The sequence below is a fragment of the Trachurus trachurus genome, assembly GCF_905171665.1.
Source record: "Trachurus trachurus genome assembly, chromosome: 16".
NCBI classification, from domain to species: domain Eukaryota; kingdom Metazoa; phylum Chordata; class Actinopteri; order Carangiformes; family Carangidae; genus Trachurus; species Trachurus trachurus.
Genome location: NC_139902.1, coordinates 33,269,937 through 33,295,186, shown reverse-complemented (window position 1 = coordinate 33,295,186; position 25,250 = coordinate 33,269,937). Strand labels below are relative to the sequence as shown.

General features: G+C 42.9%; 1 protein-coding gene across 1 annotated transcript in view; it reads right to left on the bottom strand.

Moving 5' to 3' along the window:
• The window catches only part of nek11 (NIMA-related kinase 11), a gene marked incomplete at both ends in the record, with an annotated part of 54,023 nt that overhangs the window by 19,415 nt on the left and 9,358 nt on the right, over positions 1-25,250 (bottom strand). The window contains 11 exons of the mRNA XM_083989474.1: positions 3,941-4,050; positions 5,711-5,828; positions 5,920-5,977; positions 7,750-7,869; positions 8,764-8,834; positions 10,048-10,126; positions 11,180-11,329; positions 15,849-15,975; positions 18,607-18,671; positions 18,982-19,100; positions 24,322-24,487. Coding sequence (XP_083845600.1) covers positions 3,941-4,050; positions 5,711-5,828; positions 5,920-5,977; positions 7,750-7,869; positions 8,764-8,834; positions 10,048-10,126; positions 11,180-11,329; positions 15,849-15,975; positions 18,607-18,671; positions 18,982-19,100; positions 24,322-24,487 — 1,183 coding nt within the window. The remainder of the gene's footprint in view (positions 1-3,940; positions 4,051-5,710; positions 5,829-5,919; positions 5,978-7,749; positions 7,870-8,763; positions 8,835-10,047; positions 10,127-11,179; positions 11,330-15,848; positions 15,976-18,606; positions 18,672-18,981; positions 19,101-24,321; positions 24,488-25,250) is intronic.

Here is a 25,250-nt window from a genome sequence, read left to right as displayed (position 1 = left end):
AACAGTAGCAAAGAGTACAGGAAGCATAAAGAATTAAGGAATAAAATATAAAGAATTTACTATGTGCAAACCATAGACTGTAAAAAGAATGGCCGTAGCACCGTGACGTCACCCATTGGTTTTGGGGAGTCATTTTTGTGACTCCAACATGGCGGCCTGAACAGCGCCATGTTGGATTGGCCGGCCGAGAACCCGCCCACTGGCCTCGAAGCAGCTGTCCACGGAGCTGCTCGGACCTGTCACTCAACGTTTCTGCGCCCTAATTGGCCAGAGTTTTAACCTAATAACAGTAAAACAGTAGAGTTAAAAAAAAATTCACCCTCATTGTGTGCGGGGGTAGAAACTATGCAGGGGTAGAAACTATCGGTTGAGACAAAAAAACGTTCTGACACCAGGCTTTTAACATGTTTACTGAGGATGTAAAGTGGGTGATTTTAACATGGGGGTCTATGGAGAATGCTGCTTTCTGACACCAGCCCCCAGAGGAAGAAGAGGGGATTGCAGTTTGTTGAACGCGGAAGTGACTTCACTTCTCAGACCCACAACTGCCCCCTTGGTGCAAACATATAAATATATAAAAAAAACAAATACAGTATGTAATGTAATGTACAAAATATTATCTAAATAGAAACTGAGTGGTCATGAAAGAACAAGTAAAAGTACGGCTTGTATGAATGAAAAAGGTAAAAATACACAAGAATAAGAAAATAAATCTTTATAAATGAATGTGAATGTGAAGTATATTATACTATATCATATTATATTATATTATATTATAAGACTTTTATTGATCCCACATGTGGGAAAATCACTTGGAACAGTAGCAAAGAGTAAGATGCATAAAGAAGGAAGGAATAAAATACAAAGAATTTACTATATAAATATATAAAAATAACAAATATGTAATATGTAATGTAATGTACAAAATATTATCTAAATAGAAACTGGGTGAGCGAGGTAAAAGTATTATATCATATCACATCATATCATATTATATTATACTATATTATATTATATTATAAGACTTTTATTGATCCCACGTGTGGGAAATTCACTTGGAACAGTAGCAAATAGTACAGGATGCATAAAGAAGTAAGGAATAAAATATAAAGAATTTACTATGTGCAAAAATATAAATATATAAAAAACTAATATATGTAATGTTATGTACAAAATATGATTTAAATAGAAACTGGGTGGTCATGAAAGAACAAGTAAAAGTACGGCTTGTATGAATGAACAAGGTACAAATTCACAAGAATAAATTATGCAGAAAAGAAATCTTTATAAATACAACTGGGTGAAGTGGGGTATATTATATTATAATATATCATATCATACTATATTATATTATATCATATTATATTATAGTAGCCTATATTATATGATATGATCTAGTTTGATTGGTGGCTGCTGAGCGACATCACAGTTACAGATGAGTGTGTTTGTGTGTGTTTGTGATTTCAGATGACGTCTATATATAAATGATATCAATATTTCCTGGCTGCTGCTCCGTGTGTGTGACTCTGGTGTTTCATGAATCAGCTGTTTGTGAGACTTCCTGTTCTGATCCCATCAGCTGTGGACGTCTGAGGACAGATGGTCAGGAGGAGGTGAAGGAGGAGTGTGTGTCAATGTGTGTGTGTGTGTGTGTGTCAATGTGTTTCTGAGTCTCTCTCTCCATCCCCAGTTTCCTTCTGTTTCTTCTCCTTCTCGTCTCTTTCTGTCGATACGATCGGCTGAGACGATGAAGTCCATGAGTGGAGTTAAAGCTCTGGAACAATCTGCGTCTTTAACTCTATTCTACTCTGTTCCCTGTCGTCTGGTTGGATCTCCAGGCTGCTAGGCAACAGCAGCCTGATGCCTCGTGATGTCACAGCGATGGAGGGAAAACCTGATGACGCAAAGTTTAAAAAGTCCGGACTGATGATCAATCAGCTGATCGATCAGCTGATCAATAAGAGCTGAGAGGAGCTGAAGTCAGAGAGAGAAAGTGCTGCTCTTTGTTCTACAGTCACTCCTCCTCCTCCTCCTCCTCTTCCTCCTCTTCCTTATTCTCACTCCTCCTCCTCTTCAGAGAGAAAGATTAACAAAGCCGAACCCCTTTCGGTCGTAACATCTCCATGGCTGCGTTCCGATCCACAGTTTACTTGGACAGCGCCCCCTACTCCCTACTCCCTACTCCCTGCTCCCTACTCCCTACTCCCTGCTCCCTACTCCCTGCTCCCTACTCCCTGCTCCCTACTCCCTGCTCCCTACTCCCTACTCCCTACTCCCTACTCCCTGCTCCCTGCTCCCTACTCCCTACTCCCTACTCCCTACTCCCTACTCCCTACTCCCTACTCCCTACTCCCTGCTCCCTGCACAGGGAATCTGCCGTAGGAAACTTCACTTAACCGATATAACACCAATCAGAACACCCTGCAACGTCACAGCTGTTTCCGGTCGAGTTTAAAAATAAAGTTTTTAAGTTTCAAAATGTTTCACGCCACTATCACCGTTTAGACAGAACTGAAATGATTGAAGAAACATTACTATTTCTGTGTGCACAAGCAAAGCAGTTTTGTGTTGCAATGCGTGGTATTTATTCAGTTTCGGGGCATCAGGGTGTGTAGAAAGCATCAATGGGTCAGCTGACAGGAAAGCTAACGGCTGTCGTTAAGCTAACGGCGGTAGCTAAGCTAACAGCAGGACGTCAGCTGTTAAAACCCTCCCGTTATGGGACACGACATGAAACTACTCCAGTTAGCTCAGTCATGTTGGAACTCAGATATCCGCTGGAGAAAATATTTTTTCATGGAGCGTTTATTGAGTCACTGAGTTATTAAAGTTAAACAGGTAGCTAACCGTTAGCCCTGCCAATTTACGTAACGCACATAAACGGAGAGCAATGACTGATGGGTAATATCGGTTGTCAACATCTGGTGAACTGGGCGAAGTGAGGAACCGTTGTTCACTCCCTCCCTGCACAGTTCACAGTTCCCTTCAAACTGCTCCACGTTCCCTCCAAATTCCCTCCATGTTCCCTCCATGTGCCCTTCCTGTTCCCTACAAGTTTCCTCCATGTTTCCTCCATGTTTCCTTGTTTCCTAGTGTGTGTTTGTTGCATCTTTCCAAGTCTGTTTGTAAAAACACTGAATAAACTAAATTATTATTAACAGGGAGAGAAAACGCACAAATGCACTTTTCAAATGATTTCCTCTCACAGTTAATAAGCTGCTGATAATGTGCATCTTAGTTAACAACAGTCAGGACGCCCTGTCCTTGTGTGTGTGTGTGTGTGTGTGTGTGTGTGTGTGTGTGTGTGTGTGTGTGTGTGTGTGTGTGTGTGTTATCTCTAATTAGCGGTTTCACTGGGCTCCGCTCAGTGTGAGAATCATATTATGATAATTTGAGCCCAAAAACAAACGAAGCTTCGTCACATTAAAACACAGGAATCAAAGCTCCACCTACTAAATCCCCACTAATCCTGACACACACACGCACACACACACAACCACACACATTCACACACAGACACACAACCACACACACCTACACACACACAGACACACACAACCACACACACACCTTATGTTGAGCTGCCCTAATTAGGAAACTAAACATTTTCATATTTAGCCTTTTCTATCACACGATGATAATGAAGATGAGCTGAATGTAAACAACTGTGTGTGTCTATGTGTGTGTCTATGTGTGTGTGTGTGCGTGCGTCAGAGCTGAGACAGTTTGTTGATGATTGACAGATTTAAAGTTTTAAATTCACAGTTGAACTTTTTCTTTCAGTTTGAGTCTTGAACAGACTCAAATGTACAAAACAAAGTTTCTGTTTTTTTACCTCATTGATTTTATTGTGTATTTATTATTGTGTTGTAAATGTGTGTATGAGTGGACGAGGTTGTTACCTAGGCAACGACCTACAGAGACAGACACAGAGACTCACCTGAGGCTCCGACAGGTAAAGTGTCTCCGTGTCCTCGTCCTCTGAACACGAGTCAAACGCGTCCTGGTCGTAGTAAACCTCTGCAGCCTGAGGGTCCTCGGGGATCTCACCTGCACACGGGTTACCATGGTGATAACACCTGCTTTTAACCTGAGTGATGATGTCACAACTAAGCAGTCAACCATGGGTTCACATGGAGCCAAATATTCAGATAAGAATCAGTTCAAAGTGAATGAAAAAGCTCTGTATAAACAGCTCAAACAGAATAAACACGTGGAATGAACCTTTTCTTAAACTGAAAGAAATGAAAACTGTGAAACTAAATGTCGTCAGGTTTCGTTCTTTCTGCTCCGTGTTGACGAAAAATGTGTAGAGACGTTTCTTCACTTGAAAAAGTTTGAATGAAAGAGTCAAAACTACGAACGACCACAGATCTGGGATCAGTCGCCGGATGTTTGGATTCTGAATTCTCAACGGGCCTGAACTAGTGCTGCTTTCGTCAACGAAATTTATGACGAAATATTGTCATCAACGGACCTTTATTACATGACGAAAATGTTACAAGATGCAACGTAAATGGTCATGTGACGATAACTATAATGAAATATATAATGCAATATCGTTGACGAATAAAAACGAGACAAAATGTGGTTTACAAAATAAAAACTCTGCTAAAATGTCAAGACGAAATAACGTTGTGATGTTTAGTCGCGTTAGAGAGAGAGACAGAGTGTAAAGTGGGTTTCTCCAAAATATCTGCTAAATCTAGTGTGAGGGGACTGAAAATAAATATGTTGAGCAGCATCTTCCAGTCTGGAATGGATGTTTTCTTGAAGCTAACAATAATATAATAATATAATAATAAGATAACCATGTTTGAATTGTGAAATTTGTCTATACTCTAATAGGTAATTATAGTATACTGACTGGGTTAAATAGAATTACGTTACTAGAAAGAAATTAAAATCATTGACTAAAACTCATCGATTAAAACTAGAGGAAAATAGTCATGGATTATTCTGACTAAGATAAAACCAAAATGCTCAGACTTTAGTCGACTGAAACTTTACTAGACAAAAAAAGAGTATGAACATGACTGAAACTAATAAAAACTAAAATGACAGTTTGAAACAAAGACTAAAGACGCCCAAATCAACACTATAGCCTGAAGATTAAAATCCAACCGGACCCGCGGGTGTTGAAGCCTGGACTCGACGCGTCTCACGAGCATTCATGTTGAAATCTGCTCTGTTGTTATTGGATCAGTCAGAAAACAGTCAGCCAATCAGAAGATAATCAATAATGACATGATGAGCCGTGTTGCTTGTCTCAGCAAACAGATAAAACTGAATACACTGCAAAAACTCAAAATCTTTCCAAGAATATTTGTCTTATTTCTTGTCAAAATGTCTCATTTCTAGTCAAAACTAATCTCTTTCCACTTAGAATAAGACTCATCACCTAAAAATTAACTTATTTTTTTAGATATTTTCACTTATTTCAAACAATTTTTTTGTTAAAATAAGTAGAAAAATCTGCCAGTGAAAACAAGTTTTTGGTGCTTGTAATAAGAAAGAAAAACTACCAGACACTATCAGAAGTGAAAATCTGCTTGAAAGAAGTTAAAAAGTGTCTAAAAACAAGCTGCTTTTTAATGTGATGAGTCTTATTTTAAGTAGAATGAGATTTGTTTTGACTAGAAATAAGACAAATATTCTTGGTGAGATTTAGAGTTTTTGCAGTGTAAAGAGGAGGACGATCCCGACTCACCGCCCAGCTCCGGCTCCTCCTGCCTCCTGATTGGCTGCGACCCTCCTGCTGACTGGTGCTCACGGTGGCTGCTGATTGGCTCCTGACTCTGACAGGTGGCTCCGCCCTCTCCGGCCTCCTATTGGTTGGAAGCAGAGAGCAGGTTGAGTCCAGGTGTGTGATAGACAGACAGGTGAGAGCAGCTTCATCTTCATCATCATCATCCTCACCTTCGGGACTCTGCTCCTCCGACTCTGCAGCTCCTCGTACTTCAGCTCCGCCCACTTCCTGTACAGACAACCAGAGTGTGTCAGTGTGTGTGTGTGTGTGTGTGTGTTAGGGTTGTACATCCATGGTGCACTATTTGTATTCAGTTTTGGATTCAGGAATTTAAAAAAAACTTTGGATTCAGATTCGTATTCGGGAAGAAACCGGAAGTGGGTGCACTGACTAGGCCGAGCTAGTGCTACGCCAAGCTAGCCGGCTAACTTCCGCTTTAGCTCTGGGCTATAACTAGAACGGGAATAAAATAATTTAATCGTGCGGCTCTTCTAGACTTTCCAAACGTAATCGGACTGAATGGATCAGATTCTGGTAGAGAAACAAGTCGTTTCATGGGGGTTGTGACACGTTTTATAGCCGCTAGCTTCTTTTCCCATTATTGTCTATGAGGAAAATGTTGAAGTTGTTGAACGGTGACCCTGGAAGTATTGGTGAGCACTTCCTGTCTACTGTAGGATGCAATGCATGCAGGGAGTTGCTGTTTCTTAGCAACCTTAATGTGAACGAGACACAAAGGAAACAGGGTGACTCCCGTCGCGCCAACGTTAGCGAAGGTGCATTAGCGCCACCTACTGTGTTGGAGTGTGAACCAGAATCACCTTCTTTAGAAAAAAAGCTCCTGAATAATGAGGATAAACTTCTGACAGCAAAACTATTCGGGATCAAAGCATTATTCGTGTACTTCCAAATACATCACAGTAGACAGGAAGTGCTCAGCGATACTTCCAGGGTCACCGTTCAACAACTTAGCATTTTCCTCATAGACAATAATGGGAAAAGAAGCTAGCGGCTATAAAACGGTGGATAATTTTTTTAGAGTGTCACAACCCGCGCAAAACGACTCGTTTCTCTACCAGAATTTGATCCATTCAGTCTGATTACGTTTGGAAAGTCTAGAAGAGCCACACAATTCAATTTTTTTATTCCCGTTCTAGTTAGCCCAGAGCTAAAGCAGAAGTTAGCCGGCTAGCTCGGTGTAGCACTAGCTCGGCTGAAGTCAGTGCGCCCACTTCTGGTTTCTTCCCGAATATAAATACGAATACGAAGTTTTTTATAAAAGCCTGAATCCGAATAGCGAACTGGCTGTAACTACACCCCCAACAAGAATGTTGCGGGGGTTGTGAAAGAAAAGAAAAGAAAATAAAAGAAAAGAAAAGAAATGATCCACCGTTTTATAGCCGCTAGCTTCTTTTCCCATTATTGTCTATGAGAATAAGGCTAAGTTGTTTAACGGTGACCCTGGAAGTATCGCTGAGCACTTCCTGTCTACTGTAGGATGCAATGCATGCTGGGAGTTGCTGTTTCTTAGCAACCCTAACGTGGACTAGACATGTTAAGGTGCATTAGCGCCACCTACGGTGTTGGAGTGTGAACCAGAACCACCTGGTTATGTTGCTGTTGCTGATCCAAACGTTTCTTTTTCTTTAGAAAAAGCTCCCGAATAACGAGGAGAAATTTCGAACAGCAAAAATTTGATCCATTCAGTCCGATTACGTTTGGAAAGTCTAGAAGAGCCGCACGATTAAATTATTTTATTCTCATTCTAGTTAGCCCAGAGCTAAAGCGGAAGTTAGCCGGCTAGCTCGGCGTAGCACTAGCTCGGCTGAAGTCAGAGCACCCACTTCCGGTTTCTTTCCAGATACGAATCCAAAGTTTTTTTTTTAAAAGCCTGAATCTGAATCCGAATCCAAATCGTGTGTGTGTGTGTGTGTGTGTGTGTGTGTGTGTGTGTGTAGGTGTGTGTGTGTGTGTGTGTGTGTGTGTCTGTGTTGTGTGACCTGAGCCTCCGGTTGGTCTCGTCAGCCGCCGGCCGCTTGCGGAGCCTCATCCTCTCTCTGGACGACATCTTCTCCACCTCGGACCGCTCCCTCAGAGTCTGGAGGTGAACCTTGGTCTGCCTGCACACACACACACACACACACACACACACACACACACACACACACACACACACACACACACACACACACACACACACACACACACACACCTGTCAACAATCAATGAGAGGGTTCGAACTCTTCACTTCTTCTTTTTCCTCAATTCTGACTCCTGGGTGACGTCGTTAACAGTGTGTGTGTGTGTGTGTGTGTGTGTGTGTGTGTGTGTGTGTGTGTGTGTGTGTGTGTGTGTGTGTGTGTGTGCAGTAGTAGTGAGGATGGATCATCTGACAGTGAAGGGTGTGACCACTCAACACACAGAGAGAGAGAGAGACAACAGAGCGGCTCTAATTATAGCAGCTGCTGTAGAGAGAGGAAGAGGAGGAAGAGGAGGAGGAGGAGGAAGAGGAAGAAAATAAAAGGAGGAAACGAAGGAGGAGGAGGAGGAGGAAGAAAAGAAAAGGAGGAAGATAAGGAGGAAGAGGAGGAGGAAGAAAAGAAAAGGAGGAAGAGAAGGAGAAAGAGGAGGAAGACATTGAAGACGAGGAGGAAGAGTGAAGAAGTGGAGAATGAGGAACAGGAAGAGAAGAAAGAAGAGGAGGAGGAAGAGAAAAGGAGGAGGAGGAAGAAGAAGGGGGAGGAAGAGGAGGAGGAGGAAGAAAAGAAAAGGATGAAGAGAAAAGGAGGTGGAAGAAGAGTAAAGAAGAACCATAAGAGAAGGAGGAGGAAGAGAAAAGGAGGAAGAAAAGGAGTAGGAGGAAGAAGAGTAGCCTAAGAGGAGGATGAGAAAAGGAGGAGGAGAAAGAGGAACAGAAAGAGAAGGAAGAAGAGGAGGAGGAGGGAGAAGAAGAAGAGAAAGGAGAGGAAGAGGAAGGAGAAGAGGAGGAGGAGTGAAAGTGGGCGGAGTCTCACAGTCTCTTGGCGATGACCTCAGCGTCTCTCTCTCCTCCTGACGACACAAACTCCAACTGGCTCTTCATCTTCTGTAGGAGGAGGAGGAGAGAGGAGGAGGAGGAGGAGGAGGAGGAAGAAGACAAGGAGGAGGAAGAGGAGGAAGAGGAGGAGGAAGAGAGAAGAGGAAGAGGAGGAGGAGAGAGGAGGAGGAGGAGGAGGAGGAGGAGAGAGGAGGAGGAGGAGGAGGAAGAGGAGGAAGAGGAAGAGGAGGAGGAGGAGGAGGAGGAGGAGAGAGGAGGAGGAGGAAGAGGAGGAGGAAGAGGAAGAGGAGGAGGAGGAGGAGAGAGGAGGAGGAGGAAGGAGGAGAGAGGAGGAGGAGGAAGAGGAGGAGGAAGAGGAAGAGGAGGAGGAGGAGGAGAGAGGAGGAGGAGGAAGGAGGAGAGAGGAGGAGGAGGAAGAGGAGGAGGAAGAGGAAGAGGAGGAAGAGGAGGAGGAGGAGGAGAGAGGAGGAGGAGGAAGGAGGAGGAGGAGGAGAGAGGAAGAAGAGAAAGAGGAGAGTTTGACCTTTGACCTGATGACATCACACCTCTCAAAACAAACCACCAGTCTTTTATTTTGAAAATCCCCAGCCCCCCCCGCCCGTCTCCCTCGGCGACATCCCATGTTGCCGTGGCGCCGTATAGAAAAAACACATCAGCATAATGATATCTCAGCTGTAACCATGGCAACCGGCTCCATAAAAACCCCATAATGTGTTTCTCTCTCCAGGTGACAATAATATCCTGTGTGTGCGTGTATGTGTGTGTGTGTGTGTGTGTGTGTGTGTGTGTGTGTGTGTGTGTGTGTGTGTGTGTGTGTGTGTTTCTGCTTGATGCTTACAAAATAAATAATAAAATAAAATATTAAATGATCTGTGCAATTTCACTTCGCAAAAATATTTATTATATTTATGAGTGAAATTAACTTTTTTTATGTTATGTCTTTTATTGTGGCGGGGTGTTGGTACTTCCTCCTGTGAGTCCTGAGGCAACATGGCCACACACTGGGTTTTATTGTAGCTTCTCTTTTGTTTTAGATGTTATTATTTATTTAACATCTCTGCTTCTCCTCCTTCTTTTTCTTCTTTTTCTATCTCCTTTTTCTTCTTCTGTCTTATGCTTCTTTTTTAATGTTTTGTCTTTATGTAAAGCACATTGAGTGTGTGTGTGTGTGTGTGTGTGTGTGTGTGTGTGTGTGTGTGTGTGTGTGTGTGTGTGTGTGTGTGTGTGTGTGTGTGTGTGTGTGTGTGTGTGTGTGTGTGACCTGCATGTGTTCCTCTAGGAAGTGTGTCTTCAGCAGCTCGCCGGCCGACGCTCTGCACGCCGGTTGTTTCTGCAGCAGCCTGAGGGACGCACACACACACACACACACACACACACACACACACACACACACACACACACACACACACACACACACACACACACACACCTAACAAATTGTACATTTTAAAATGTTTAAATGAACTTGAGTTCTATGTCTATTATCAATTATAATCTCCTTGTTGTTTACATTCTACTTCCTGGTAGAAAACCAGCTGTAATTTGAATGAGATCAATAGTAACGAACGAGAGTTTAGCTATATATCATATTTTTCACGCCCTATCACCGTTTAGACAAATCTGAAATGATTGAAGAAACATTACTATTTCTGTGTGTGTGTTTTGTGTTGCTATGTGTTGTATTTATTCAGTTTGGGGGAATCACAGTGTCTAGAAAGCATCAGTGGCTGCAGCTGACGGGGACAGCTAACGGTAGCTAAGCTAACAGCAGTAGCTAAGCTAACGGCGGTAGCTAAGCTAACAGCAGCAGCTAAGCTAACAGCAGTAGCTAAGCTAACATCAGTAGCTAAGCTAACAGTAGCTAAGCTAACAGCAGCAGCTAAGCTAACAGCAGGACGTCAGCTGTTAAAACCCTCCCGTTGTGGGACACGACATGAAACTACTCCAGTTAGCTCAGTCATGTTGGAACTCAGATATCCGCTGGAGAAAATATTTTTTCATGGAGCGTTTATTGAGTCACTGAGTTATTAAAGTTAAACAGGTAGCTAACCGTTAGCCCGGCTAATCTATGATAACCATGACTAATTACAAAAATGTGCACACAGAAATAGTAATGTTTGTCCAATCATTGGTTTTATAAACTTTACAAACATCAGATTAGTCTAAACGGTGATATAGTGACATGAAAAATGAGATAAATATAGTGAAACTCTCGTCCGTCACTATTGTTCTCATGCTGGTTTTCTACCAGGAAGTAGTTGTAAACAACAAGGAGATTATATTGTTTACTCTGATCGATGTTTTTTTTCTCTCTGGTTTGTTACTTTTCTTTTAATGACATGTATTGACCGAAACAAACGAAAAACAAAAGGAAGCAGCTGAGTGTGTCTGACCTGTGCATGGTGGCGTTGAGGCGGGGGGAGTAGGGGGGGGGCAGCGAGGGCGTGGGCCCCTCCACCACCTTCAGCACCACGGACAGGAAGCTCCGCCCCCAGAAGGCCTGAGACAGACAGCACATCTGGTAGAGGAGGCAGCCCAGAGCCCTGGGGGGGGGGGCACAACAGCTGGTTAGACACACACATCTGGACACATCTGGACTCACACACCTGGGTTGTGAATTCAATATAGTGACTATACAGTGACTCACTGGTCAAATGAAAAAACCCTTTCAGACACTGCTCCGCCGCACAGTTAATGACGTATTACGTTGCGTAATTAAAACGTTCCGACCGTGATCGTAACGGCCGGTGTAGTTACCATGGATACAACCATGGTAGATACCAACATAAAAAGAGGAGTAAAGCAATATTAAGCGGTAATATATATATTTAAGCATCAAAATTTGTTCAATCAAACCCACATAGTTCAAAACACACACAAAGCTGGGGGCTGGTCCCCCACAGGCTGATAAGGCCTGGCAGGGCCCCGGGGCATCCCTGAAACTAGAAGTACAGTAAATAAATAAATAAATTTCATATAAGATTTGCTTTTTAGATCCTCCCTCCTCCATCCTCTCTCCATATTGTTATCATCATTACTCTTCATTACTCTTCATCAGTATCATTAATATAGTATTGTTGTTGTTATTAATATTACTATTGTTACGTCACTTTTTTTATTTATTTATTTATTTGTTTTTTTTCTGTTTTTTTTTTATCCCCCCCCCCCACTCCCTCATGTCTATTATTAATTACTTATCTATTTTATTTCCTTTTTACCTAATTGAAGTATTACTATTATTATTTACCAACCTGTATAGATATCACATGTGCGCACACACACACACTCACACCCACACCCACACATACTAACACAAATATTGTTGTTTGTTTCACAATTTCTTCTTGTTATCTTTGTCACATTTTGTTTTTGTCCACTGTACTGTATAATTTCACAAAAAAAAAAAAAAAAAAAAAAAAAAACACACACAAAGCCACTCACAACTAAGCATACAGTCCGCTAGCTTAATGCTAACGTATAATGTAAAATCTCATAGACGGGCTAACAGAAATTAGCCTCGCTATCCAGAGTCTGTGGTCAGTTTATAACGCTTGTTAGGAAGTTTGCTCCGAGGAGGGAGGGGGGGGGGGGGGGGGGGTATTAGGACACAGCCATAGACACATCTGGACTCGTCATCACACAGAGAGCAGAGAGGTCAAAGGTCACAGCACTCAACCACCGTTAACGTTTGTTTCAAACACACACAGAGCAGCCGGAGGTGAGATGGTTTAATTAGTGAAGAACAGGTTAGAGAGGAGGAGGAGGAGGAGGAAGAGGAGGTGAGAAGAGGAGAGGAAGGAAAGGAAGAGGAGGAAGAAAGAATAGGAAGAGGAGGAGGAAGGAGGAGGAGGTGGAAGAAAGAGGAGGAGGAGGAAGGACAACAAAGAAGGAGAAGTAGAAGAAGAGGAGGAGGAAGAGGAGGAAGAAGAGGAGAAGGAGGAGGAGGTAATTAACAGCAGGTGATGAAGTTTTCTTCCTCTAATGAAGCTGTTGTTTTTTCATTATAATCTTAGTTAATGATCCTCTAAATAAAAGACAAAGGGGGGGTTAATTAATTCATGTGTGTGTGTGTGTGTGTGTGTGTGTGTGTGTGTGTGTGTGTGTGTGTGTGTGTGTGTGTGTGTGTGTGTGTGTGTGTGTGTGTGTGTGTGTGCTTCACCTTGTTTGTTTCAACACATAAACACGTTGTTGTTCTAACGATCATCAGTCAACAGGAAGTGGGTTAACTCTGACCTCGTTAAGAAGCAGTGACCTCATTCTATCCCATAATTCACAGCAGCAGCAGCAGCAGCAGCAGCAGCAGCAGCGCTAGGTAACGGTGATGAGCCTGCAGGGGGCGCCGCGTTGCCGGGGCGACTAATTAGATGGGTGATTAGTTAACGAGCTGAACGGCGCTCCTGAACGCATCACAGACGTGTTGGTTAATTAGTCGCCACGGAGACGGGGAAACGGAGCCTGTTGCCGCGGCAACAGATGTTGTTCTGTGGGCGGGCGGATCGTCAGGTAACAAACAAACAAACAGACGGAGGTAATTAAGACGACAGGAAGTGGAGCAGGTCGTTAATTAACCAAACACACACACACACACACACACACACACACACACACACACACACACACACACACACACACACACACACACAAGCTGCTCAAACCTGTAGACACACACACGGTGACATCATCATCAGCCCTGTTTGCAGCTTCCTTCCCTTTTCAAAATAAGAGCACGGCGCCTTTAGGCCACTGGTTCTCAAAGTCTGGTCCGGGACCCTCAGGGCTCCTTCAGTGGGTTCACGGGGGTCCCCAACTCTTACTGGAAATGTTACCTCTTTTTTTCCTTGGATCTTTTACACTTTTTTTCTAGAAATATTTAAACTTTTTTCTTTTTTTGAGAAAATTTACCACTTTTTTCTAGATTTTTTTCAATTTTTTTATTTCAGAAATTTTTACCACTTTTTTCTAGAAATTTTTTTAATTATTTTTTTGAGAAATGTTACCACTTTTTTGAGAAAATGAAGGCTACCACTTTTTTCTAGAATTTTTAAAAACTTTTTCTAGAAATTAAAAAAAAAAAAAAGATTTGAGAAATTTTACTACTTTTCTTCTAGATTTTTAAAAAAACTTTTTCTTGAGAAACCTTACCATTTTTTTCTAGAAATGTTCAAGTTTTTTGAGAACATTTACCACATTTTTTTCAAGATTTAAAAAAAAAAATTTTTTTGGAAATTTTCTGACTTTTTTTCTTTTTAATTTCACCAGTTTTTCCTAGAATTTTTGTAAACTTAAAAAGGAAAAAGAAACGAAAAGAAAGAAAAAAATCCAAGCCATTGGCCCTTGAGCGTACATTGACTAAGAAAGTAATATTATTCAGTCTCAAAACAAATATTGGAGTATTCCTAGTGTTTGTTTCAAAATGTTGTCCAATGGGCGTCCGTGGTCGAATTTGTTTCGATTTAAGGGTCCTTGATGTAAAAAAAGTTTCAGAACCACTGCTTTAGGCAAATTTAAGATGAGACAGATCAAAGTCAGGATAATTTTATCCTAATAAGAACTCGTTAATCTGGACTGGACTCTTTGACATCTAAGTTTCTTTTAGTTAGTTTGTTTTTTATTTGCAGCACCTGAACCCACCTGATGGCTTCAGGGACACGTCAGCTGACAGCTCAGAGTCTTGTTATTGACCGTGTTGTGTTCACTGACTGAGCTTCACTCCTGTATCAGGTCTCAGCTGAGTTCACTGACCCTGTGTTTGATTTATTGTCCTGTCTGTTTCCTTCAGGGACACTCCGGAGTAAACCGCCTCCACCTGCTGAAGGCCTGAGGGCATTGAACTCATTGCATTGAACCGGCTGGTTGAATATTCGTATTATTTATTCATTCTTCAGCGTTTGAACTGTTTTTTTTATCTTAAATCTGATTATTTTCCTTTGTATCTTTTATTATTTATGCTTATTACTTGTTTTTTGTTCTTTTATCTTTATCATTTGATTGATTGATTGATTGATCGATCACTGACGAGTTGTTGCCTCTCGTCTCATTTTTCCTCCTGCAGCTAGAACTAAACCAAATGAATTCCTGTTCTTCCCTCCATGTCCCACGATGCACCTGTACAGCCTCCAGCTCTGAACCAATCAAAACGGCTCTGCAGAAATATTCCAGCGCGTGCCTGTGTGTGTGTGTGTGTGTGTGTGTGTGTGTTGTAAACAGTGGTGAAGCTGGGGGAGTAGTGTTAACACACTGAGTTTGTTCTGCACTGTTTTTATGAACCATTAAATTCCACACACACACTCACAGATGCAGATTCATCCACTGCTGAAAATAGTCCCAACAGATTCAGATTTACTGTTTCTAGAGAAGCTCTGTCAGAAGTCAACACACACATACACACGCACACACATAAGTATATACTGTACATATATAGTTTGTTTTGGCCAAAGTTTGTTCTTCTACATATGTGTACAGTAGCCTACATAATACACATTTTTTTTCTGGGAAGAAGGAAAAATAAGAAAAAAAACAGTATTTACTTTGGGGACTCTCCTAAAGGGGGCGGAGTCACGGTCTGCTGGTCTCCTAAAGGGGGCGGAGTCACGGTCTGCTGGTCTCCTAAAGGGGGCGGAGTCACTGTCTGCTGGTCTCCTAAAGGGGGCGGAGTCACAGTCCACTGTTCTCCTAAAGGAGGCGGAGTCACGGTTCGCTGGTCTCCTATAGGGGGCAGAGTCACGGTCCGCTAGTCTCCTAAAGGGGGCGGAGTCACGGTCTGCTGGTCTCCTAAAGGGGGCGGAGTCACAGTCTGCTAGTCTCCTAAAGGGGGCGGAGTCACGGTCCACTGGTCTCCTAAAGGGGGCGGAGTCACAGTCTGCTAGTCTCCTAAAGGGGGCGGAGTCACGGTCCGCTAGTCTCCTAAAGGGGGCGGAGTCATGGTCCGCTAGTCTCCTAAAGGGGGCGGGGTCATGGAGAAACCACAGTTTGAGGGATTCAGTGTTTTGCCGTGTTCGGTAGGAACCAATGAACTGAGGAGGAGGAAACAGGAAGTGATGTTGTGTCTTTACGAGGACTCACCACATGTCGGACTTGGAGTCGTAGCCCTGCTGGTTCAGAACCTCTGGACTCATGTAGAACGGCGTCCCGGTGAAGGTGGAGGCCAGGTCACATGACCCCATCAGCAGACAGGACACGCCGAAGTCACCTAGCAACAACAACACAGCAACATTTAAACCTGGGCTCAGCGTGACATCACACACTCTGCAGCCAATAGGAACGCCCAAGGGAAAACTGAAAGCATGGTTACAAACAAACCAGACATGTAACCGCCTGTAACTTCCAAGTTCCAACTTCTTCCAAGTAAGTAACTGCTAAACCACTCAACTGGTTTAGCAGTTACTTACTTGGAAGACAACAATATGTATGTATACACAACTACAAATCATCTCTCAAACCCATTAAGCACGGGGTCCCCCAGGGCTCCATTTTGGGACCACTTCTTTTTATTTTGTACATAAATGACCTAGTTCACTCTTCACATGCACTCCACAAAGTTTTGTTTGCCGATGACACTAATATGTTTTTATCCCATAACAATCTTGTTGAGCTCGAACAAATCATAAACAGTGAACTCACCAAAGTAGACACCTGGTTCAAATGCAATAAACTTTCTCTCAATATTAGCAAAACAAATTACATCATATTCCGTCCAAATAAAAAACAATTCAACACTAACCACATATATCCTAACATAAATGGAAAGAACATTACTCGAGTCAGCTCAACAAGATTCTTAGGGATTGTGATCGACGAATGCCTCAATTTTAAACAACATATCGATGACTTACTAAAAAAACTGTCTAAATATGTTGGTCTATTCTTTAAGTTGAGGCACTTCATTCCACTTTCTGCACTCCTCACCTTATATAAAACCTTATTTGAACCACATTTAAACTACTGTAATGTCATATGGTGCAATACATTTCCCACTTACACAAAAAAACTTGAGATTTTACAAAAAAAAAAAAACACGGGCTCTATCATGGTCTAGCTACAATTCTCCTACAGGACCACTTTTCCTTCGCTTCAATCTCCTGAAGCTCTCCGACTATAACTATTTTCAAAATGCTGTAACAATGTACCAAGTTGTGTATAAATTAAATAAGAAGTTATGTGACCTCATTCCAATCTCTCGACCTCTGCACACCTATAGCACTAGAAATAAACATCTAATTATAGGAAAAAGGAGGAAATTAAAATGTACCAGCCACAGTGTTGTTTGCAGAGGACCAGAGATCTGGAATGGGCTTGATGACACTCTTAAAATGTCACGCTCTATCTCAATTTTAAAAAAAAAACCTTAAAAAGCAATTACTGTTAAGGTATGTTTGATTAATTATAATGTATTGTATTATCGATGTAGCCCTGACTTGTCGAAGGAATATTGCCTTTACTCGCCATTCTACCCCACACCCAAACCGTTATGTCCACCTGCTTATCTTTATTTTATTTTATTCCTTTTTTTCTTTCCACTCACACACACAGTTGCATTTGGAAGATGTAAATGTTGCTGTATGTCTGTCCTAGTGTCTGCTTGTGCTTGATGTTTGTTTGTGTGTCTGTTTTGGCATGTACTCAATGTATGTTATGGTATGTCTGAGGGCCCCCTACTATGAGCCTTGAGTGGCTTCCTTGGGGTGACCCGTTTTCGCACACTGCAGCTAAACGTAATATGTATCTAAGATGCTCTGCAGATGCTGTTGTACGTGTGTGAAATAAATTGAATTGAATTGAACTTATATAGAACAACTGTCGGGGCACCACTTGGGTCTTTATTTTTCAGTCAATTGTACACAATGTTTTTTCTGTGTACGTATTTTTTGGTTCTAGTAGTACTTACATAATTACTATTATGTATCACATCTTTTGCAATATCTACACGCTCCTGCTTGTGCAACTGTGTGTACGGGCATAGTGCAATACAATCTGGCACTTTAATCTGATGTGCACTTTAGGGCACCGTGCAATACAACTTGGTACCCATGATGCACTCCTGCACTCTAGTACTTGTCACTTTGGCCCAGCACTTTTGCACCTTTGCACTTTATCTCTCAGAAACTCTTTAGGCAAGGCAAGGCAATTTTATTTGTATAGCCCGTTTTTACAAACAGTTTGTCTCAAAGGGCTTTACATGGCATCATAAAAACATCTTCTGTCCTTAGACCCTCACATCCACTGAGGAAAAACTCCATGGAAAACCTTTTTAACAGGGAAAAATCAGAGAAACCTCAGGGTGAGCAACAGGTCCCACTACCCATGGAAGTGTTGTAAAAATGTCAATGTTTTATCTTGTTATAGTTGTTTTGTTATGTCCTTGTTATCTGCATTGTTATGTCATTTATAATACTATGTTTTTCTGTCACTGTACTGTTTTTATATTTTTGGGATGGAAATGCAGCACTGCTGCTGTAATCCGGCACATTGTCCCACCCAAATAAACCAATAAAGTAAAGTAAAGCCCGGTGAGGTCAGTAGGTGACTGGACGTCAAAGACGGAGGACGATCGATCATTAACAGAAACAGAAAGGATGAGTTTAAGTGCGTGTGTGTGTGTGTGTGTGTGTGTGTGTGTGTGTGTGTGTGTGTGTGTGTGTGTGTGTGTGTGTGTGTGTGTGTGTGTGTGTGTGTGTGTGTGTGTGTGTGTGTGTGACAATCTGCTGAGTCCAGGCTCCAGATAAAACCTGGCCCGGAGCCGATCCACTGGAACACGGCTCACGATTCACTGCTTCTATTTCTGTTCACGCTTCGTGTTGTTGTGTTGATGGAGGGAACTGACCGATCTTCAGGAGGTTTCGTTTCAGGAAGACGTTCTTGGCCTTCAGGTCTCTGTGGAGGATTCTCCTGCAGGAAACAGATCATTGATCAGTTTTACACCTATTTATAACCCGATCGATCCCAACTGAACACGTCTGTAACGTCTGTTCATTAGGTCTAATGAGGGGCGACCTCTGACCTCTGAGAGCCTGAGGGAAGGAGGCAGGAGGAGAACACATGAACTTGAGGGGAGGAGGGAGGAGTTGCCATGGTGACCATACCCTCCCTTCACACACACACACACACACACACACACACACACACACACACACACACACACACACACACACACACACACCTTTACAGCAGCTAATGGGGATCTAATAAACACACACACCTGTCATGCATGTAGTGCAGACCGAGCAGCAACTGGATAAGCCAATCAATGACCTGGTCTTCGGGGAGGCTCCGCCCACTTCGCCTCAGCTCCTCCAGCTTAGAGTCCAAGTCCAGGTCCTGGGGGGGGGGGGGGGGCAGAGAGACCAGGTCTGAGTCCAGAATCCCCCCCTACTCACTATATCAGTTGTTGTAGTGGTGTCCGAATGTTTAGTGATTATTAATGTTCACTATATAGTGACTGAATCTATCCCACAATGCACTGCGAAATGTAGTGAACATCCGATGGTCACTTACCGGAGCAAGATATCCCATCATGCATTGCGGTCACGGATCGACGCCGTTACCACAGCGGCCCAGAGCGACCGGTGTAGCTACCAAATAAATGCATGTAGTGACCGGTGTAGCTACCAAATAAATGCAGTAGTGACCGGTGTAGCTACCAAATAAATGCATGTAGTGACCGGTGTAGCTACCAAATAAATGCAGTAGTGAACGGTGTAGCTACCAAATAAATGCAGTAGTGACCGGTGTAGCTACCAAATAAATGAAGTAGTGACCGGTGTAGCTACCAAATAAATGCAAGTAGTGACCGGTGTAGCTACCAAATAAATGAAGTAGTGACCGGTGTAGCTACCAAATAAATGCAGTAGTGACCGGTGTAGCTGCCAAATAAATGCAAGTAGTGACCGGTGTAGCTACCAAATAAATGCAGTAGTGACCGGCGTAGCTACCAAATAAATGCAAGTAGTGACCGGTGTAGCTGCCAAATAAATGCAAGTAGTGACCGGTGTAGCTACCAAATAAATGCAGTAGTGACCGGTGTAGCTGCCAAATAAATGCAAGTAGTGACCGGTGTAGCTGCCAAATAAATGCAGTAGTGACCGGTGTAGCTACCAAATAAATGAAGTAGTGACCGGTGTAGCTACCAAATAAATGAAGTAGTGACCGGTGTAGCTACCAAATAAATGCAGTAGTGACCGGTGCAGCTGCCAAATAAATGAAGTAGTGACCGGTGCAGCTGCCAAATAAATGCAAGTAGCTTAATATATTGCTTTACTCCTCTTTTTATGTTGGTACCTACCATGGTTGTATCCATGGTACCTACACCGGCCGTTACGATCGCAGTCGGAACGTTTTAATTACGCAACGTAATACGTCATTAACTGTGCGGCGGAGTAGTGTCCGAAAGTGTTTTTTCATTTGACCAGTGAGTCACTATATAGTCACTATATTGAATTCAGAGGAGGGAATGAGGGAGGGATTTCGGACACAACCCAGGTCTGAGTCCAGAATCAATCATCCTGATCAATTGAATTGATTTATTTCAAGGTTCATGAAGCTTCACTGATCAAACCAAACAATGATCAAATATTAATCAACAATATTCATCTGTAACGACCTGATGGAAAACAGGAGCTCTAGTAACAACAGGTCGATGTCAGCCAATCAGCACACAGGAGTAAACTCTGAGCCTCTCTTCTGATTGGCTGACTGTTTTCTAAAGCGATCCAATAAAAAACAGATCAGACTTCAGAATAAAACAACTCAGAGAAACCAAATCCTACAAAGTTGTTGGATGGTGGGTCCAGGTGGTGAAGGGGCGGGGCTTAGTTGTGACATCACAAAGTGACCGGAAGTCCTGACGGCTGGTTTTAAGGCTCAGTTTCTGAATACAGGCTGTGTGCATTTCTCTGTGGACTGAGGCTTTGATACTTTCACAGTATTAATATAGAACCTAGAGCTGCTTTATAATCACACTACACATGGACATCTACCTTTATACTGTATGGAGCTTTAACACAAACATCTACCTTTATACTGTATGGAGCTTTAATACAAACATCTACCTTTATACTGTATGGAGCTTTAATACAAACATCTACCTTTATACTGTATGGAGCTTTAACACAAACATCTACCTTTATACTGTATGGAGCTTTAACACAAACATCTACCTTTATACTGTATGAAGCTTTAACACAAACATCTACCTTTATACTGTATGGAGCTTTAACACAAACATCTACCTTTATACTGTATGGAGCTTTAACACAAACATCTACCTTTATACTGTATGGAGCTTTAACACAAACATCTACCTTTATACTGTATGGAGCTTTAACACAAACATCTACCTTTATTTTGAAGGAGCTTTAATACAAACATCTACCTTTATACTGTATGGAGCTTTAACACAAACATCTACCTTTATTTTGAAGGAGCTTTACTGTAATAGAAGCCTCAGTTTCTGTCTCTGTGCAGAGAGTAAAAACCATTTTAAACTGCAGCTCTTGGTTCTTCTTGCTCCTCTTTTTTTCTCAGTAATAAGAGATCTGACTCTGACTTCTGTTCAGTTTAATGCGCCGCAGTGAAACCCTGGAGTCCTCCACCGCTCCGCAGGGGATTGTGGGTAATGGTCTGACTAGAAACAATAGCTCAGAGGGTCTGAGAGGCGAGAGGAGAGACTCAGACTTCTCATCTCACTGAGGAGGGAGTGGACGCCACTGGTTTCACATCTGAACACTCTTCATACTAGAGTGTGTGTGTGTGTGTGCTCATACTGGTTTATACTGGTGTGTGTATGAAGCCTTGTGAACAGCAGATCTGCAGAAGGAGGAGGAGGAATTAAAGAGATAGTTCACCCAAAATTGAAATTTCCAACCCATTATCTCCTCCCCCTCATGTGGACTAAGGGCTGGGAGAAGTTTCAGAGTCCTCTGTGGCTTCTCTGAGTTACAGCGGGGCTCCGTGCAGCACTGCATGTCCATATAACGGTTGCAAATGGATACCAACTGTCTTCGTAACAAAAAGACACACCAAAAAACATCTCGAAGCTTCCACTACAAAACAAGCTTGAAATATAGACTTATTCAATTTTCTTTCGGGACAATTTCTCATGTCGGGGCTTCAATACAAGAGGGACATTACATACGAGCAGCATGGAGGTATTTGGATGTTTTTTGCTGTGTCTTTTTGTTACGAAGACAGTTGGTATCCATTTGCAACCGTTATATGGACATGCACTGCTACGCCGAGACCCCCTGTAACTCAGAGAAGCCACGGAGGACTCTGAAACTTCTCCCAGCCCTTAGTCCACATGAGGGGGAGGAGATAATGAGGGAAATTTCAATTTTGGGTGAACTATCCCTTTAAAGCTTCAAGCTCTCACTGAGAAAAAGGGGTTGGAGGGGGGGGGGGGGCTGCAGGGGGGAGGACAGCCGGATAACGAAGATGGGGGGGTGAGGGAGGGAGTGGGGGTCTCCACCAGATGACGAGTTGGAGGAGAATGAGAAGAAAACACCATGAGTGGGAGGAACATGAAGCAGCGAGAGGTTCATTAGAGAGGAGGAGGAAGACAGGAGGAGGAGGAGAAGGAGGAGGAGAAGAGGGGGGGAGGAGGAGAAGAGGGGTATAATGAAAATACAGAGGAGGAGGAGGAGGAGGAGGAGGAGGAGGGGGGAGATCCAGTTTCATATTGTTGCTTCATTTTCTCTTTTTGTTCAGACACTGAGAAGAAAATGAAGAAGACGAAGGAGAAGGAGGAGGAGAAAAAGATGGAGAAGGAGAAAAAGAAGGAGGAGGAGAAAAAGAAGGAGAAAAGGAAGAAGAAAGTGAAGAAGAAGGAGAAAAGAAGAAAAGGAAGGAGGAGAAGGAGAAAAAGAAAAAGGGGAAGAAGGAGAAAAAGAAGGAGGAGAAAAGAAGAAGAAGGAAGAGGAGGAGAAGAAAAACAAAAAGACGAAGGAGAAAAAGAAGGAGCAGGAGGTAGAGGAGGAGAAAAAGACGAAGAAGGAGAAAAGAAGAAAAGGAGGAAGGGGAAGGAGAAAAAGATGAAGAAGGAGGTAGAGGAGAGGAGAAAAAGAAAAAGACGAAGATGGAATAAAAGAAGAAGGAGGAGTAGAAAAGGAAGAGGAAGGAGAAAAAGAAGAGGGAAGTGAAGAAGGAGGAGAAGGAGAAAAGAAGAAAAGGAAGGAGGAGAAAGAGAAAAAGAAGAAGGAGGAGGAGGAGGAAAAGATGAAGAAAGAGAAAAAGAAGACGGAGGAGAAAAGAAGAAAAAGGAGGAGGAGAAAAAAAAAAAAAGAAGAACTGAGACATGTCAGTCTCAGCACCGTGGACAGCTCCTCTCTGAGCTCTGTCCACGGTGCTGAACCAGCTCCACAGTTTCACTGGTTCAGACTTTGATTGATGACTCACTCAGTACGTTTACATGACACTTGAAAAAACCGAATTATTGCCTTAATCCGACTATAACTGGACAACTGAAGTGCATGTAAACACCTTAGTCCGACTGAAATCGGAGTTGGAGAACTCCGATTAAGACACCCAGATAATGCGATTGGAATTCGATTTTCTCCGTCATGTATACACCTTAGTTGGACTGAAGCTGGACAATGCATGTGCGCACCAAATGGAGCAGAGAAGCCGCCAAAATCAAATTTTGAGCATAGCTCGATTAAGCTCTGCATGTAAACGTACTGAGTAGGGATGTTCGATTAATCGATTTAAAATCGTAATCGCGATTATTTGCCTAGGACGATGTTACAAACGTGAAATCCTAAAAATCGATTTTTTACTCTAACTAGGGTAATTACGGTAAACCCCCGTTCATGAATCTGCGCTGCGCTGAATTACCGTAATGACTGCTGCCTCCTTCCTCCCATCACGCTCTCCCACTGCTCTCCCCACACACTGGAAACAAGCATGTCGGCATTCTGCTATGACCAGCCAGGATTTCATAGCCGAAAAGACCAACGGCCCTTTTCCACTACACAGTTACAGGTCTGCTCGGTTCGGCTCAGCTCGACTCGGCCGCCATATCACAGCGGTACTGTGATAAGACAAGGATTAGGTCTTCTAAGTTACAGCTGAGTTTTTCAGCGGGGGCGGGGTCGTCATATAACAGCGTCTACGGCCGTGTCGTCTCGATTACGGACCGCGTGGTTTTCCACACAGCAGACATTTAACTCAGGTGACAGAATAACAAAAAGACACAAACAGCACACAAAATAGTTTGTCATTTAACAAAAAAATCGTAATCGTAATCGATTTTTGAGAGAAGAAAATCGAGATTTTACTTTTGGGCAAAATCGAACAGCCCTAGTACTGAGTGATCTTCAGATCAGATCCTGGATCAGTTTTGGATCAGTGGATTGATGGATCAGTAACTGCAGCTGTGAGCAGAGTGGAAGTGAACAGTCTGTGTGTTTTTTACTGTTTCATGTAAATTAACACAGAAATAAACCTCATGAATAAAACATCATGTGACCTTTTATCATGTCTCATGGAGAAGAACCAATCAGACGGCTGCATGGCCATGCGGGCGTTGCCGGGGGTTACTTACCTGGCAGTACTCGGTGACGATGCAAAAGGCGTCTCGGTGCAGGAAGCTGCCGTGGAAGGTGAGGATGGTCGGGTGGTGCAGCTGAGACAAGAGCTGAGCTTCATGAGCCGCTCGAACCGTCTCATCGGGACGGAGGTCTCCCACCGGGATCTGCTTCAACACCTTCCTGATGGGGGGGGCGGGGGGGGGGGGGGGGGGGTAAAGGTGAGATACAGGTGAGATACAGGTGAGATAAAGGTGAGATAAAGGCGAGATACAGGTGAAATAAAGGTGAGATACAGGTGAGATAAAGGTGAGATACAGGTGAGATACAGGTGAGATAAAGGTGAGATAAAGGTGAGATACAGGTGAGATAAAGGTGAGATACAGGTGAGATACAGGTGAGATAAAGGTGAGATACAGGTGAGATAAAGGTGAGATAAAGGCGAGATAAAGGTGAGATACAGGTGAGATAAAGGTGAGATACAGGTGAGATAAAGGTGAGATAAAGGTGAGATACAGGTGAGATAAAGGTGAGATACAGGTGAGATAAAGGTGAGATAAAGATGAGATACAGGTGAGATACAGGTGAGATAAAGGCGAGATACAGGTGAGATAAAGGTGAGATACAGGCGAGATACAGGCGAGATAAAGGTGAGATAAAGGCGAGATACAGGCGAGATACAGGTGAGATACAGGTGAGATACAGGTGAGATAAAGGTGAGATACAGGTGAGATACAGGTGAGATAAAGGTGAGATACAGGTGAGATACAGGTGAGATAAAGGTGAGATACAGGTGAGATACAGGTGAGATACAGGTGAGATAAAGGCGAGATACAGGCGAGATAAAGGCGAGATACAGGCGAGATACAGGCGAGATAAAGGCGAGATACAGGCGAGATACAGGTGAGATACAGGTGAGATACAGGTGAGATACAGGTGAGATACA